Source organism: Drosophila persimilis, unplaced genomic scaffold (genome assembly GCF_003286085.1).
Source record: "Drosophila persimilis strain 14011-0111.01,24,50 unplaced genomic scaffold, DperRS2 tig00000002-arrow-pilon, whole genome shotgun sequence".
NCBI classification, from domain to species: domain Eukaryota; kingdom Metazoa; phylum Arthropoda; class Insecta; order Diptera; family Drosophilidae; genus Drosophila; species Drosophila persimilis.
Genome location: NW_020825289.1, coordinates 18,252,264 through 18,265,977, shown reverse-complemented (window position 1 = coordinate 18,265,977; position 13,714 = coordinate 18,252,264). Strand labels below are relative to the sequence as shown.

General features: G+C 50.0%; 2 protein-coding genes across 4 annotated transcripts in view; both read right to left on the bottom strand.

Moving 5' to 3' along the window:
* Positions 1–13,714, bottom strand: part of LOC6592474 (nephrin) — a 60,841-nt gene that overhangs the window by 19,324 nt on the left and 27,803 nt on the right. Inside the window, exons 7-18 of one of the 3 annotated variants that reach the window (XM_026986405.1) lie at positions 11,840–12,007; positions 11,603–11,734; positions 9,007–9,143; positions 7,760–7,913; positions 7,537–7,674; positions 7,096–7,260; positions 6,757–7,035; positions 6,403–6,684; positions 5,913–6,336; positions 5,639–5,805; positions 4,136–4,324; positions 3,343–3,498 (exon numbers count right to left, since the gene is read on the bottom strand). In XM_026986405.1, coding sequence (XP_026842206.1) covers positions 3,343–3,498; positions 4,136–4,324; positions 5,639–5,805; positions 5,913–6,336; positions 6,403–6,684; positions 6,757–7,035; positions 7,096–7,260; positions 7,537–7,674; positions 7,760–7,913; positions 9,007–9,143; positions 11,603–11,734; positions 11,840–12,007 — 2,391 coding nt within the window. The remainder of the gene's footprint in view (positions 1–3,342; positions 3,499–4,135; positions 4,325–5,638; positions 5,806–5,912; positions 6,337–6,402; positions 6,685–6,756; positions 7,036–7,095; positions 7,261–7,536; positions 7,675–7,759; positions 7,914–9,006; positions 9,144–11,602; positions 11,735–11,839; positions 12,008–13,714) is intronic. The other 2 variants (XM_026986406.1, XM_026986407.1) reach the window with 2 other exon arrangements.
* LOC113565170 lies at positions 10,219–11,387 on the bottom strand. Its single transcript, XM_026986404.1, has one exon. It carries the CDS (start codon positions 11,375–11,377, stop codon positions 10,244–10,246), a length of 1,134 nt encoding a protein of 377 aa, XP_026842205.1. The 5' UTR covers positions 11,378–11,387; the 3' UTR covers positions 10,219–10,243.

Below are 13,714 nucleotides of genomic sequence, written 5' to 3'. Positions count from 1 at the left end.
TCCCAAACTCTCAAAATCCACGGATCGGGTTGTTTGCAATTTTATTTTTGCGCCACTCAACCGACACTCTCCGCCAAATGGGGCTTTTTACCTTTTTGCGCAGCCAAAAACTCTAAAAGAAAGTGAGTTTTCCCAAAGATAATACTCGAACTCGAAGCTGGGTGGAAATTCGAGTACTCGGACAATTTTTTAGTTTGATTAGCTTACACCAGGCAGGAATAGGCACACCAAAGAGGCTTGACTTGAACATATTCCGGGTCTGACGAGCATCTTTCATCCTGAATTTTTTCCCAAATATAGGTCAGCATTCTGCACTGAAGAGGGCCCTTTTTTTGTCTAGCTAAATAATCTTAGAACCTCCCGTTTCTGCCAGTGCAGATGCCTATAGATTTGAGAGGCCCCGCGAATGGCCATAAACATTAGAAATGACGCTATTCAGGATGGGCCAGGCTCATGCTCAGGCTCAGGATCAGGGTCCAGCACATTCGAAAATGAAATATGTGGCAGTGGGCACCGGCAGCGGCACCGACACTGACACCGACACCGACACTAACTCCGATTGGGAGGCTGTGGCTGTGTGGCAGTGTGGCAGCGTGTGTTCACTTGTTCGCGGCGGCCATGGCGCGGTGGCAGTGGTCGATGACCGGACCACTGGACCAGCTGCCAACCGCAGACTTTTGGCATAGTTTATCGGGACACGACGAGAGAGAGTGAGAGAGATGGAAGAGAGAGCGACAAGTACAGTGAAAGGCTTCTTAGCCTAGGCAGCCATTGCGGTCAGTCGTTTGGTCGTTTGGTCGTTTGGAGATGGCCTGAGGCCGCCCCCCAGATGAGATGAGATTGGACCAAAGAAGAGCCGTAGCTGGAGCTGGAGTAGGAGGATGAATTTTCGACACAAAAGCACGAATGCACATTAAAAATGCACATCCAAGGGGATGCAAACACCAGTCAAGTTTTTCGCCAGCGAATAATACATTGAAATATGCAAAGAGAAATATTCTCAACGAAAGACCTTGCCTTCGCCGCCCACACCCGATGGCTGGCTGGCTGGCCAACGCACCAACAGTTTTCTCTCTGACAGCTCCACAGAATATACAAAAAATATGACAAAACTGGAACAGGGAAAAGTAAAAAAAATCCTTTTGGGCATTGTCAGTTATCGGCTTTTGAGAGAGACAGCGAGAGAGAGAGGGTTGTGGGATCTGGGCTCTGCCTAGGGGTTGAGCGCCACTACTCAACTCTTCGTGCATTGTCACAAAAATGTTTGTTGGGAGGAGAAACCCCCTCCGTTTGTATACCCTTACATCAGTAGGATTATTATTATATTGCAGAGCTTACAGAGTCGACTGATAGTGCACACTGATAAAGTAGACGAAAAAAAACCAAGCATGCACGAACATGTGCACTCTCTTTCGGCTGATTGGGCCGAGCGCACACCCGAATGTGCCTAGTCTCACAACAACAACTTAAACAGATGCATGTGTGTCTGAGCGAGAGAGATACACAAGCCGCTCGATCAAACCAGCTTTATCTCTTTGCAGAGCTTTTCTCTCAAGCACAAGCACACACAGGCTTACGCAAAAGCTGAGAGTGATCGAAAAGAAAACGAAACAAAAACAGAGTCGAATGTCTCTTTTTCTTCCACTTTTAATTCTTTGGATACCCTTAAAGGGCATCTAAAGCCTCGGCTAGTTCCTTTCATGTTTTGTTTTTGTAGCATTTGTGAAATATGAATTTTCCTTTTCTCTGGATTGTCGGGAGTGTGCATTCGTGCCCCTCAGCAGCTGCAGCAGCAACATTTCCATTGTGCCACACACACACTGACGCTACTGGAAATGAAAGACAGAAATAATGGAGTCTATGCCTGGTACTGGTTCTCGTCTGAGCGGGAGAAGAAGAGCTGGGCTGTGCTGTGCTTGGGGATTCTTAGGGAAAATATCTTATTTATGCCCTGCAGCCTCAGCTGCAACTGCAGCACTCTCTCTCGTGCGTTGCCTATTCGTTTGTAAATGTCAAAAAATTGTTGGCCCACATTTTCCACTGCTGCCTACGATTAAGTCTATTTCGGGTTGGGGCTTGCCACCCCTCTGTACCACTCCTCTCTCCCCACTTAATGAATCAAAAGTTTGACTAAAAGTCAAACGTTTGCATAAACTCTATGTCTTTGGGGGTGACAAATATGTATGTATCTTATCTCAAGCGGGAAAGACACACAAAAACTAACAAAATTTTGGTGGAAAGGACTTTCATTTGCAGCTGCAACGCACACATATGTATACTAAACGAACACGTGCATGTGCATAATGTTGCCTCATTCTTTGTGCGTCTTGCCACTTTCTGGCTGGGGAAATAATTTGGTTAGCGATGTTGGGTGCTGGCATGCGGCACGTCTTACCGGATCGTAGCCTGGCATATCGCGTATACGCCAGGCATGCCACATCAGCCAAAGAATTGGGTCGAATTTGGTGTGTGCCTCTGCTTTAAGGGATTGGCATTGGCCCGCTTGAAATATAATTTCATATTAATAAACAATCCTCAACTCAAGACTAGGTTCCGGGGCTTGTGGAGCCTGGCCAAACATGTCCAACACTTGTCGACACGTGCTCCTTGCTGTACGGTCTTTGCCCCACCGCTCACTCTTTCTCTGTCTGTCTGTCCTGCTGTCTGCAGAGAAAGCAATCTGATTTCCGAAAGATTGTGCATTCAGCTAAGAAAACGATGCACATTTGTCTTGCTCCCGGAGTGAAACAGTGGAGTGGCAAGGAACTTCTTCGGTCTGAGCTACTGTTCAAACCTCCTTTCCTTGTCTGTCTGGGGGACCAGGATGCATCATTATTTTCTGTCATCATTATATTCTTGTCTTGCGTTGTCTGTTCGAAGGAGCAGAGCAAAGCAGAGCAGACTTCTTGCCACGTTCTCGGCCATGGTTTCCCCCACGGAAATTACAAGACTTCTCTCTGGCATATGCGGCGGTATGAGCGGGTATGAGCCTTATCCCTTTGACCCTCAGCAGAAAGGATTGTGTGCAGGAAATTGTTTAGTGCATGCATATCTGCGTATCCTTAGTCGGCCATCGGAAGCTGCACAACGCGCTCGCATTCCCATCTCATCCGCATCCGGCGGTGTCACGGAACTGCTGCCGTCTGCCGGGGAAGCTGCAACATGGCATGGATGATGTTTCAGCGAAGCCCAAGTGGCAAGTGCCTCTCCTCTCTCATTGTCTCTCTCTTTCGTAGGAACCCAAATTAAACGGAATATAATATAATCAAGAGGCAACAACAGGCAACAGCAAATACATATATAAATAACATAAATTATATAAGAAAGAGGAATGAAACGAACCTTTCTTGCGACGCTGGTGCACAAAGAACCAGGCAACCAGTGCGGCGTTCACCAGAAGAAACCCAAAGGCCGCCAGAGAGATGCCAATTATGACCAGGTTCGGTATATTGCCCGTCGCCGAGTCCTCGGTTAACTCCGCTGGCATCAGTTCAAGTCCTTGGGACCAAACAAAAAACCATGAAAATAATCAAAAGTACAAAAAACAAATAAAAGAGATGCTTGCAAAAATAAAATAAAACAATAAATAATTACATAATGAAAAATTGTAATACAGAAAACAAAAAAAGTAAATAAAAGAGAAAAATATAATAGTATATGAAAGGGAATAAAAAAAGAAATGAATGCGACATCGTACATAGTTTCAAATGGATGCCCATCGGACTTCCATTTCCCCCATCTCGGATTTGGGATCTGGTTGCCATGGCGAGGCGCAAGCAGCGGCAGCGGCAGCGAAATCAAATAAAGAAGTCCACGAGTGACGCAAATCACGTAGTAGATGCCCCCCCTCCCCCATCCTCTTCCGTACATGTGATGGCAAATGAAATTAGCGACGCCATCGCCATCGCCATCGTCATCGCAATGGCCGGGCCAACGTTTGACCACGAGGGGGCGCACGTGTACGCGTCCCGGGCAACGCCCACAAAATTAAAAGGAGTGCCCGTGCACCGACAAAGGAGCGGCATCGGGTCGCGGCTATTGTAAATTCTAATTTCCCCTAACCCTGTCCTCCAGAACAGAAAAAACAGCAACAACAGCAGCAAGGAGCAGGCTACTCCTCTGTTCATCCGCATACCACGTTTGAGCCGCTTCTCGTTCCGTTTGTGCAGACAACAGCCGATGACAAACACGTTGAGCAGCACAACAACAATGCCGGCACCAACTCCGACCAGCAGCATGGCCGATGTACCGCCCAATGGGGTCTGACTGGTGGTAGGCGGCCCGCCACCCAACGAGGATGCTGGCTGTGAGGGCGGTGGCGCCTCTGCTCGTTGATGTCCATTTTCCAGTTTCCAGCGGTGACCATCGGATGTTGTCGTCGTTGTTGTTGTTGTAGATTACAATTAAGTGCAGCAAATGGGTTAAATGGAGATCGTTCGTTGAGTACAATGCGGGAATAATGGCAAAAAATAGCAAGGCAAAGAATCACGAGTCCCTACAATTATACGGGTGGGATAATGTTCCATTCTGTGAGGTCCCTTTGAGCTCATTCTAAGAACTGTATTCATTTGATTCTAAGAACTTCCTTTCATTCAGAGGTTGCATCTCTTGTGAATTGTTTTCTGTTTTCATTTGAGGAATTGGTTTCATTCTCTGAGCTTAATTGACCCTAAATATTAGCTTACAAACATTTTTACATATTATATACATATATATGTACATATGTACATATTATGTACGTGGTCTAAGCAGTCTAATCTGTACCGTTCTTTTCGTCTGTCTACCTCGCCCTTTTCGCTTGCTTTCTGCTGGCAGCAGCTTTCGTTCGCTCTCGCGCTCTAGCTCTCTCTATATTTCGGTTGCTTTCTGCTAGCTGCAGCGTCTCCAGCGTCGTTCGTTTAGACGACTATTATTCGGTTCTGCTGCTCAAGAAATTCTTCTTCCACTGACACATCGCGAATTTAGGGCTCGCGCCTACTGTTGCTGAAATCGGAGCTCTGAAAAAACAAATACACTGCAGCGGTGCAAGCTGAAAGCTGAAAGCTTAAAAAGCTCGCTGAAATCAGCTCAGCTTTGATCGATCAATCATGTTTGTTTTTTCAGAAAGCTGATTGCTGATATTTACCATCCATATTTCTTTACTATGGCAGATATATTATAAAGTGGCCTGGCTTCGCTTTAAGCTTGCGATAGTTCTAACTTGTATATTGGCTTGTTGGTTCCTTCTGGTTTTACATGTTAGACGGCCAGCATCTATTCACATTTCAATCAAATTAGGGGAGTTCTGTGGCATCCTATTGTCATTCTCAGATAACACAATTCCAGGGGCTAACACATAAATATGTATGCTTCCTGGCAACTAATTAGGCTGATTGCTGACTATCTCCCTTGTGGGATACCTAACTGATTCCTCGGCTGAATCTGGTGAACCATTTCATGACAACAGACCAGACCTAAACCATGGGATAACCGTGCGGTGGCCTATTCCTAGAGCCTAGAGCCAGCGAAAATCAGCTGCCATAAAAGCCGAATGGCGGACTTGCATAAATCAATGTCAGCATCAGGACAGGACTTCGAGCACAGGACTCGCGGCTAATTTGAATAGCACTCCTCGTAGTCCCAGTGGGGCGGCGCTTACCTTTGGTTTGGGCCCGCGTCAGGTCCGGCAGGTAGGCGCTCTGGCCGAGCTCGTTCCATGCCATCACCGAGAACAGATAGAGCGTATCCATGCGTAGTCCTGCGATGGTCAGTTTGTGGCTATTCGGCAGCCCATCAATGTACTTGTACTGCTCACGGTCGACGATTCTGCAAATGAGAAATGAGATGTTGTTGCAGTGGCAGTTGCAGTTGCAGTTGCAGCATGCGGAATGGATGGTATGTAGAGTAGAGCGCAATTTCATTTGGGCACATACCTATAGCGCACACGATAGGAGGCCTTTAGACCGCCATCGAAGCCAGGCGTCCAGGCCACAGTGACGGCATCATGGGTCACATTCAGTATGTTGAGGCTGAGCGGTGGATCCGGCTGGGAGGTGATTTCCAGCCGCACCGTCTCGATGGTCTCGCCCAGCTCGTTGCGGGCAATGCACTCGTAGGCCCCATAGTCGGCGGGGGCCACCTTGTCGACGATGAGGGTGGACTCGTAGGTCAGGGAGTCTATCTTTCGCTCCTCCACCTCGTACTTGTAGGTGCGATTGATGGGCAGATCCTTCTTGTCCTGCCGCCAGATGAACTGCGGCTTTGGCGATGCCTGGGCACGGCACGGCAGCCTGCCCCGCTCCCCCGTGCCGCTGGCCGCCCGCATCATGGTCGGTGACTTGGTAATCTCCGGTGCAACTGCAACGCAAGATTGAGGGGGGAGTGAAAAGTGCACCCGGTGGCATTGATTCGACCACTACTTACACTTGACCACGAGCAGGACATCGCGGTTGGTGGGATTGGCCACGCGATTGTCGGCCACACAACGAAAATTGCCCACATCCTCGCGCTGGGCATCCTTGAGGTGCAGGTAGGAGGTGCCGTTGGCAAAGGTCGTCGATGTCTTGACGGTCATGTCATAGCCCACGCGCTCCCACTTGACATGCTCCTCGGTGAGCGGCTTGCCCTCGACGCTGCACGACAGCATCGCCTCCTCGCCGGGATTCACGATGATGTTCTCCGACACCGTCTTGATGCTGGTGCCATCTGTTGGTACAATGGAGAGCACGATTATTGAGGGGCATCCCCAATCGCTCGTTGGAGAGCCGGACAACTCACATTCCACCACCACGGTGATGTTCAGCGTGGCCTTGCCCTGCGTATTGCTGGCGCTGCACGAGTAGACCCCCGCGTCGTCGCGATGCAGCCGCGAGAAATTGAGACTGCCGCCGTCCGCAAAGATGCGGTGCTCGCCGCCCTGCGGGATCGTGGCTCCATCTTTGGTCCACTTGTACTCCACCGCCGTCGGATTGGCCTTCGTCTGGAGCGCCACCTGCAGCGACTCGCCCTCCACGCCGACGGCTGTCGATGAGGGCGGCGGCACGAACTTGGGCCGATCTAGGGGGAGGGTCAGATTTGGATCTCGCTCTCATCTAATTGCTTAATTAGCGAACTTACACAGGACATCCAGGCTGACGGCCTCGTGGACGCTCCGCTGCAACGCCTCGTTGGCGCTCTGGCAAGTGTAGACCACGCCGTTCATTTCCTGTGTGATGTTTACCCTGAACTCCAGCGTGGATACTGTGCCGCCCCAGAGGCCCGGCTTGGACGTGTTATTAATGCCTGTGTGTCGGTGGATGGGCAGATAGAGCACGGGCACAGGTCAGAGGGCACAGGGCGCATTGTTACAACCGAGAAGCGAACAGAAATGGGCGTAATTTTAGTGACTGGCAAGCGAACCGGATGCTGTCTCGTGGCAACGCCTCACAGCGGCAGCAGAAGCAGCAAAAACAGACAGACAGGGAGTGGAAAGTGCATTATAGGCGCCGCCAAGTCCGTGGCGAATGGGCAAACTTCCAATTGCCAAAATCGCCATAGTACACAGCGCATCGTACATACCTTCAATGGGTATGCCATCCTTCCACCAGGACAGCTTTGCAGGCGGATTGCTGGAACTGGAGTCACAGATGATGGCCGCCTGCATGCCAGGTCGCAGCTCTTCCGGTTCAATGCGTATTTTGACCGTCTCGGGGGCAACTGCAAGAGGGGATGGATATGGAGACAGGAATAATAATGGGAGCGGCATAATGGAATGGGCATGGGAGCCCCACAATCTACTCACAATGAACGCTTAGCGTGGTCGACTGAAAGAGCGGAATTTCTGTGGCGCTGTTGGAGGCCTCGCATCGGTACTGCGCCTGATTGTCCGTCACATTCGCCAGGATGGTGATTTCGGCCGAAACGGACTTGTCTGCCGCGCGTATTACGGAATTGATCTGCAAATCGGACAAAACGGGCAAAACGGTACAGGTACGGCAGAGTCTCTCTGTGGGGTATGCATTTTCCATTTTGTGGCTAAAATACAATCGTATCTGTGGCTGTGGTCTGCGAGAGCAGCAAACAGCAGGACACTGGGCACAGGTGAATCCCCAAGGGCGGCTTACAAAAACAGGAAGCCGCACCTGGAACTGCCGCACACAAAATTATACAAAAGTATGCGGCAGCAGCAGTAGCAGCTGGTGCTTTGAATGGATATGCTCTGCACTTGGGGCAGACATGATAGCTATGATAACAAGATATGAAAAGTGTAACGATTTTTGATAAAGATTTAACCAGTCACAGCATATTTAAATGATTTTTCTCATTAAATATGAGTAAAGAAGCACTTAAGGCCACAGTTTGAGGTGGAAATAATCGATTATTCTCATGGAAATCGATTTATTTCTGTTAAGCTACCAAAAGACCAACCAAAGCTTACAGATTTCGGTATTGGTACAAATACATGTCCTGTGCATGACGCGGCACATTGATGCTTAACTCGAGCTTCAATCTTTGATGGAGCCTACAGGATAGCTATTCGGTCACAATTCTCATTAGATAAGAATAAAGATTGGATTAATACAAAATCGATTCATATATATTATGTATTAGAAACAGACTGCATTTAAAGGTTCGACTTGTTCTCTCTTTCTATCTCGCTTTGTATCTGATAACTACATACGTACACCATGATAGTTTGCCCTGATAGTTTGTGCCCCGCTTTCATTGGATACGGATAGAGATAGAGATGGAAGGTGTGAAACCCCCAATGGATGCCGTGGTTCTGCTGGCATACAGAACCGTACAAAGAGCCCAGGGGCCCACAGATAGAATGTGGCGCGGTCGCAGGGTGGCCTCATTAGCACTTTAAGCCCATAAAGCGGAAGCGGAAATGGTCAACAAAAGCGCCATTATTGTTTTGCGGATGTTTGCTGTGGCCTGGTGTTGATAGTGCTTTCGTGCTGCTGCGACTGCTCCGTGTGTGTGAGTGTGTGGGTGTATATTTGTGTGCTGCAGTAAAAGGGGGGAAAACAAAGGGATAACACTCACCCTCTTGTCGTTTTTGTACCACGTGAGCGTCGCCAACGGATTGCCGCCTGATGAAACGCAAAGGAGTTTTTGCACAGAGCCAGCCGGGATAATTTGTCCCTCTATATAGCCGGAAATTAATGGCGGTGCGGGAGGATCTGCAGAAGACAAACACAAAAAAAAAGTGACATAAGAAAAACGTTTGCTGCCGCCGAAAGAGAGACACAGCGACAAAAAGCCAAACAAAAGAGCAGAATGTGGTGGAACGAACAAATTGTGGCTACACCCCCGTCCGCGGAAAAAAAAAACTTGGCCACGGGGCCAGAAAATTATGGCCTACAACAAGAGCAAAGGACTAGGCGCCCAGGAACCACCGCTGTGTCCTGCTTGTGCTTGAAGCTGAAGGGGGGGGGGGGGGGGGGGGGGGGGGGGGGGGGGGGGGATTGCCAAGCGGCCAAACAATAAAAATTAAAATTATTTAATTTGCCGCGCATAAAGTACAAATATCTGCAGGGTGTCCGCATCCTCAAGGCGTCCTTGAATGTGCCTTGTGAGTACGCTGTCCGAGGCAGGACAGGCTCGGCCATGGGGTCCTTTGCTCATTACCTTCGGGGCCTGTTAGTCATTTTCACAGTGCTTTTGTGTATGGGAATGGGCAATAAATGTAAATCTCTCCCTCTCTTTCTTGCTGCCACTCTGTGATGTTGGCCAGTGAAATTAATTAGCGCTGCAGGAGGGCCGAGAGCGCTCACAAAGGCTGTGCCGGGGACCAGCAACGGCACGGGGCGGGGGACTGGACTCGGATGACTGGCTGACTGGATAAGCCGAAACTAGAAATCGCAATTATTAATAAGCCACGTCACCCCCCGCCCATAAGCGCTGTACCACTCCCCCTTCAACCAGATTTTCACCCCGCCCATTCCAGGTAACCTCTGATCCCTCACTCCATCTCGTATTTGCTATCTCTTTTCCGTATGTTTTCCTTTACGAATGCCGCACATAATTGAGCCAAATAAAGATTGACGTCGAACACTGGATAATGGAGTCGCAGGACACTTGCATTTGTTGCGTGGCGACGGCCATGTCAGGTTTGAGCCCTGTCATCTAATTGGACCTTTATTTGTGTCCTTCGAAGCATGAAGAGTGTCTATGTTTGTGTGTGCACTTGAAGGATTTATTATACAAACAATTTCGTAAAGAGAGCGACACGAGCGAAAGACATACACAGAGAGATTTTGGGGGATCCCGAAAGTCAGCCCTAAAGCAGCCCACAGTTGGTGAAGAGTAGACCACGGCTGAGCTTCCCGTTCTTGGTGCCGTAGCTCTGGATGCACTCACAGATTTTGCTGCCCTTGACAATGCGTCCGAACCCCACGCGCGTGCCATTTACGACCGTGAGCGGCTTGAAGGATATGGTAAAGGACAGGCGCTCGGGAAAGCCCGAGCAGTGCGTTTTGCTGAAGGACAGCACATGATGGTATTGGCCATGATCCATGACCTTGGCGTCGTACTCGATCGGCTGATGGAGCAGCGAGTCCTCCGTCAGCTGGAGTTCCGCCTCCAGCCAGAGATTGGGAAAGAGACGCCTCACGAGGAACTTGTTCGGCTGATTGCACATGCAGGAGCGCACTATCTGGAGGACCACGAGGGGGGCGGCCTCCGTGTACAGCTGCACCACGATCCTGCCCAGCGGTCGGGCATCCTTCAGGTACATGTCTAGGTAGATGCGTGGCCGGAAGAGGCGCTTGCGTTCCGCATCCGTTTCCGGCAGCTTGATCTCAAAGTCCTTGTACTTGGCCAGCGCCTCCACCGGTAGTTGCAGCGGTATCTCTTCGATTTTCTTACGCTTATGGCCGCGCCGCGTCTCCGTTCCGAGGCCCGTGTCCACAATGCTATGCACGTCCAGCAGGCGCTTGCCAAGATCCTTGTTCTCGCGCTCCAGACGCTCCAAATTGGCAATGGCCACCGGAAGGCCAGACATGGCGTACACCTTCTCGTAGCGGAAGGGATTGACGGCGCCGTGGGTGCGCATGATGCGCGAGATCTCCACCAGCAGCTGGATATTCTGCTTGGTGCGGTTCATGAACACATACGCCTCGTCCCGCAGTCCGTTGATGCCGGTGACGCGGGCGGCCTGGAACGTGGGCGGCTCTGCGTCCAGCTTGCTGATGGCATTCTTCACCCGCTCCCGGTGCGTTCTCCACATCTTCTTGTGCATGGCCAATTCATGCGGCACATGCTGCGCCTTCACCGCCTTCCTGACCGCCTTCTTCTTCTTGCTGGCCTCCAGATCGGCAGCCTGCTTCACCTCCTGGGTCATTTTCATCAGCTCCCGTGTCGAGTCGGACAAGCAGAGCGGAAACTCGGAATATTGCGGATGCTCTGATGTCATTGCAAAAAATCGAAACAAAACTCAAAATAGCAAAAAAGAACAACTAAACGAAAGAAAAGTTTACGCCAAAAAAGTTACACGAATAAAAGTGAAGTGTGGGGAAAACACAATCTGATTTCATCCTGTTGAAAGGCATTAAACAGGACAAAACAACAATAACAGCAACACGACTAGAAATGCAGATAGTTTGGCTGTAAGCTGGGGATTTTTGTGGGGGGGACTTACACAGAACATTGATCGTGTGGGTGGAAACCACGTTTTCCGTCAGCTGCATATTGAGGCCGTGGCAGATGACGACCAGGGACCGCTTATGGGGCTCCACGATGGCGGTGATGTTGGAGGTGCTCGTCCAGCCGCCTGCAATGACAGAGAGCGACAGCGACAACGACAGAGACAGAGACAGATACAGAGATGTAGATGAATGGTTATATGAGAACAGGGGGGCCAGCTGTTGCCACTTACCTTCGGGGCTGATAGTCTTGCTGAAGGTGGTGTTGCGCACCTGCCGTCCGCCCACCATCCATTTGATCTCAGCGGGTGGATTCGATGGTGCCGTGGTGCATGTTAGTGGCACAATATCGCCGACGCGCGCCTCTGTGGGTCCCATCACGGTGACATGGGTGGGTGCAACTGTGTGTGTGTGTGTGGGATGGGAGAATGGGATAATGAAGAAGGCTTCCACAACGCGTCGCATAAATATTTCACAAGTAGATGTGCCACAGAAGCGCTGCCTCAGACACTTCTACTTATGGAGAGTATCCTTGGCAAATCAGACGCCCCTTAGAGCTCTATATACTTCCTGAGGGTATTATGAACCTAACTATAAGCATGTTTTCAGTGCCTCTTCGGAGACAACTAACTCTGGTGCTGCACAGACAGACCTCTTCCCAGCCCACTTTTTGTATATCTTTTGAGGTCAGGCCCAGTATCTCTATAACTTTATCTCTGTATTAAATATCAAGGGTAGGCAACACTTCGTTACTTTCGTACCACTAAGCCTTTCTTTGCTGTTTCTCTAATAGCTTTTGAAGGGGCAGGGAGATTGCTGCTGCTGCGGATGCTGCTACCTCTCCTGTATGCAAATTATGACTGAGTGACTGACAGGTGTCCGTCCTTCCGTCCGTCCGTACTGCGGGAGTGTTTCCGTGTCCCTACCCTGCTGTGCCGCGCCGGTTTGCGTCGAGCAGCTATTACCTAATGCCAGTCTCGAAATGGAGAAGTGCCAGCTGCAGCATCTGCTGCTGCCTCCGCTCTTGATGGATAAGTGCATATATTACGCATACGCAGCGTTTGCCGTTCGTTGTCTTCAAAGAGGGAGATGGTGGGGAGGTTCCTCCTGGACTCTCGATAGATGTTCCGCATATAAATAAACATTATGAATTCTTAACTTCTCGCATCCTTCGTCAGTCCGCGATGCTCCATACATCTTCATTCTAGACAGAGATATCGTGTGGGGTAGGGGCCGCTAGTGGGAGGTGTGGCAGCAGGATTGCTGATGCCGAATGTGTGTGTCTTGCTGCCACGTCTTCGGTTTTTTGTTCTTTTGTCGAGGAGTTGTGTGCCACATTCGTTATACATAAATAATGCGTGTGTGTGCGCTAGAAGCCAGAAGTGAGCCATCCGCTATCTGATGCTGGCTACCGGATCTCTGCCACCAAATGTGGCATACTTATTGGGGCAAGATGGGGGAGGCCTGACCTGCTTCCACACTCTGATTGGTATGCGCATAAACAGAAACTGGACAAGTTTTCGCTTCCCTCGAGTTGGCCACTTAAAGAAGGGTAGCGTTGATAAGCGAAGCACACACATATGCCATATGCCATATGCCATATGCCACATGCCGCATGTGCTTAAAGACCCTGTTCTTCAGGTAAAAGATGCCAATTTCAGTGGCGACTGCCGGAGATACTTGAGATTTGAATATCGCGGCACCCGTTGAGCGGTTGCTTAGGCCCCCAAGTGCCTCCAGTCTTCGGTCTTCAGTCTCCTCATTCATTTACATGTTAGAAAGCACTCACACACACGCGCATACATATGCATAAGCAGAAGTAGCAGCAGCAGCAGCAGCAGCAGCAGCAGCAGCAGTAGCAGGAAGAAGATGCAGATGCATATGTGCTTGAGGACGGGGCATGCAAATGCATGCATGGGTCGGAGGGACTTTTGTCTGTCCGAAGTGTCGCTAACGACTTTGGCAACGCGTCTTCCCACCACCCCACCACCCCACTCTACCCATTGCCTGGCTTTGTGTCGCCTGATTGCAATTGTTGTAACTCTAACAAGCTGCTGGAGCAGCCAGGGTTGCCAACGCTATTTGGCACTTGAAAAGAATTTGCATTG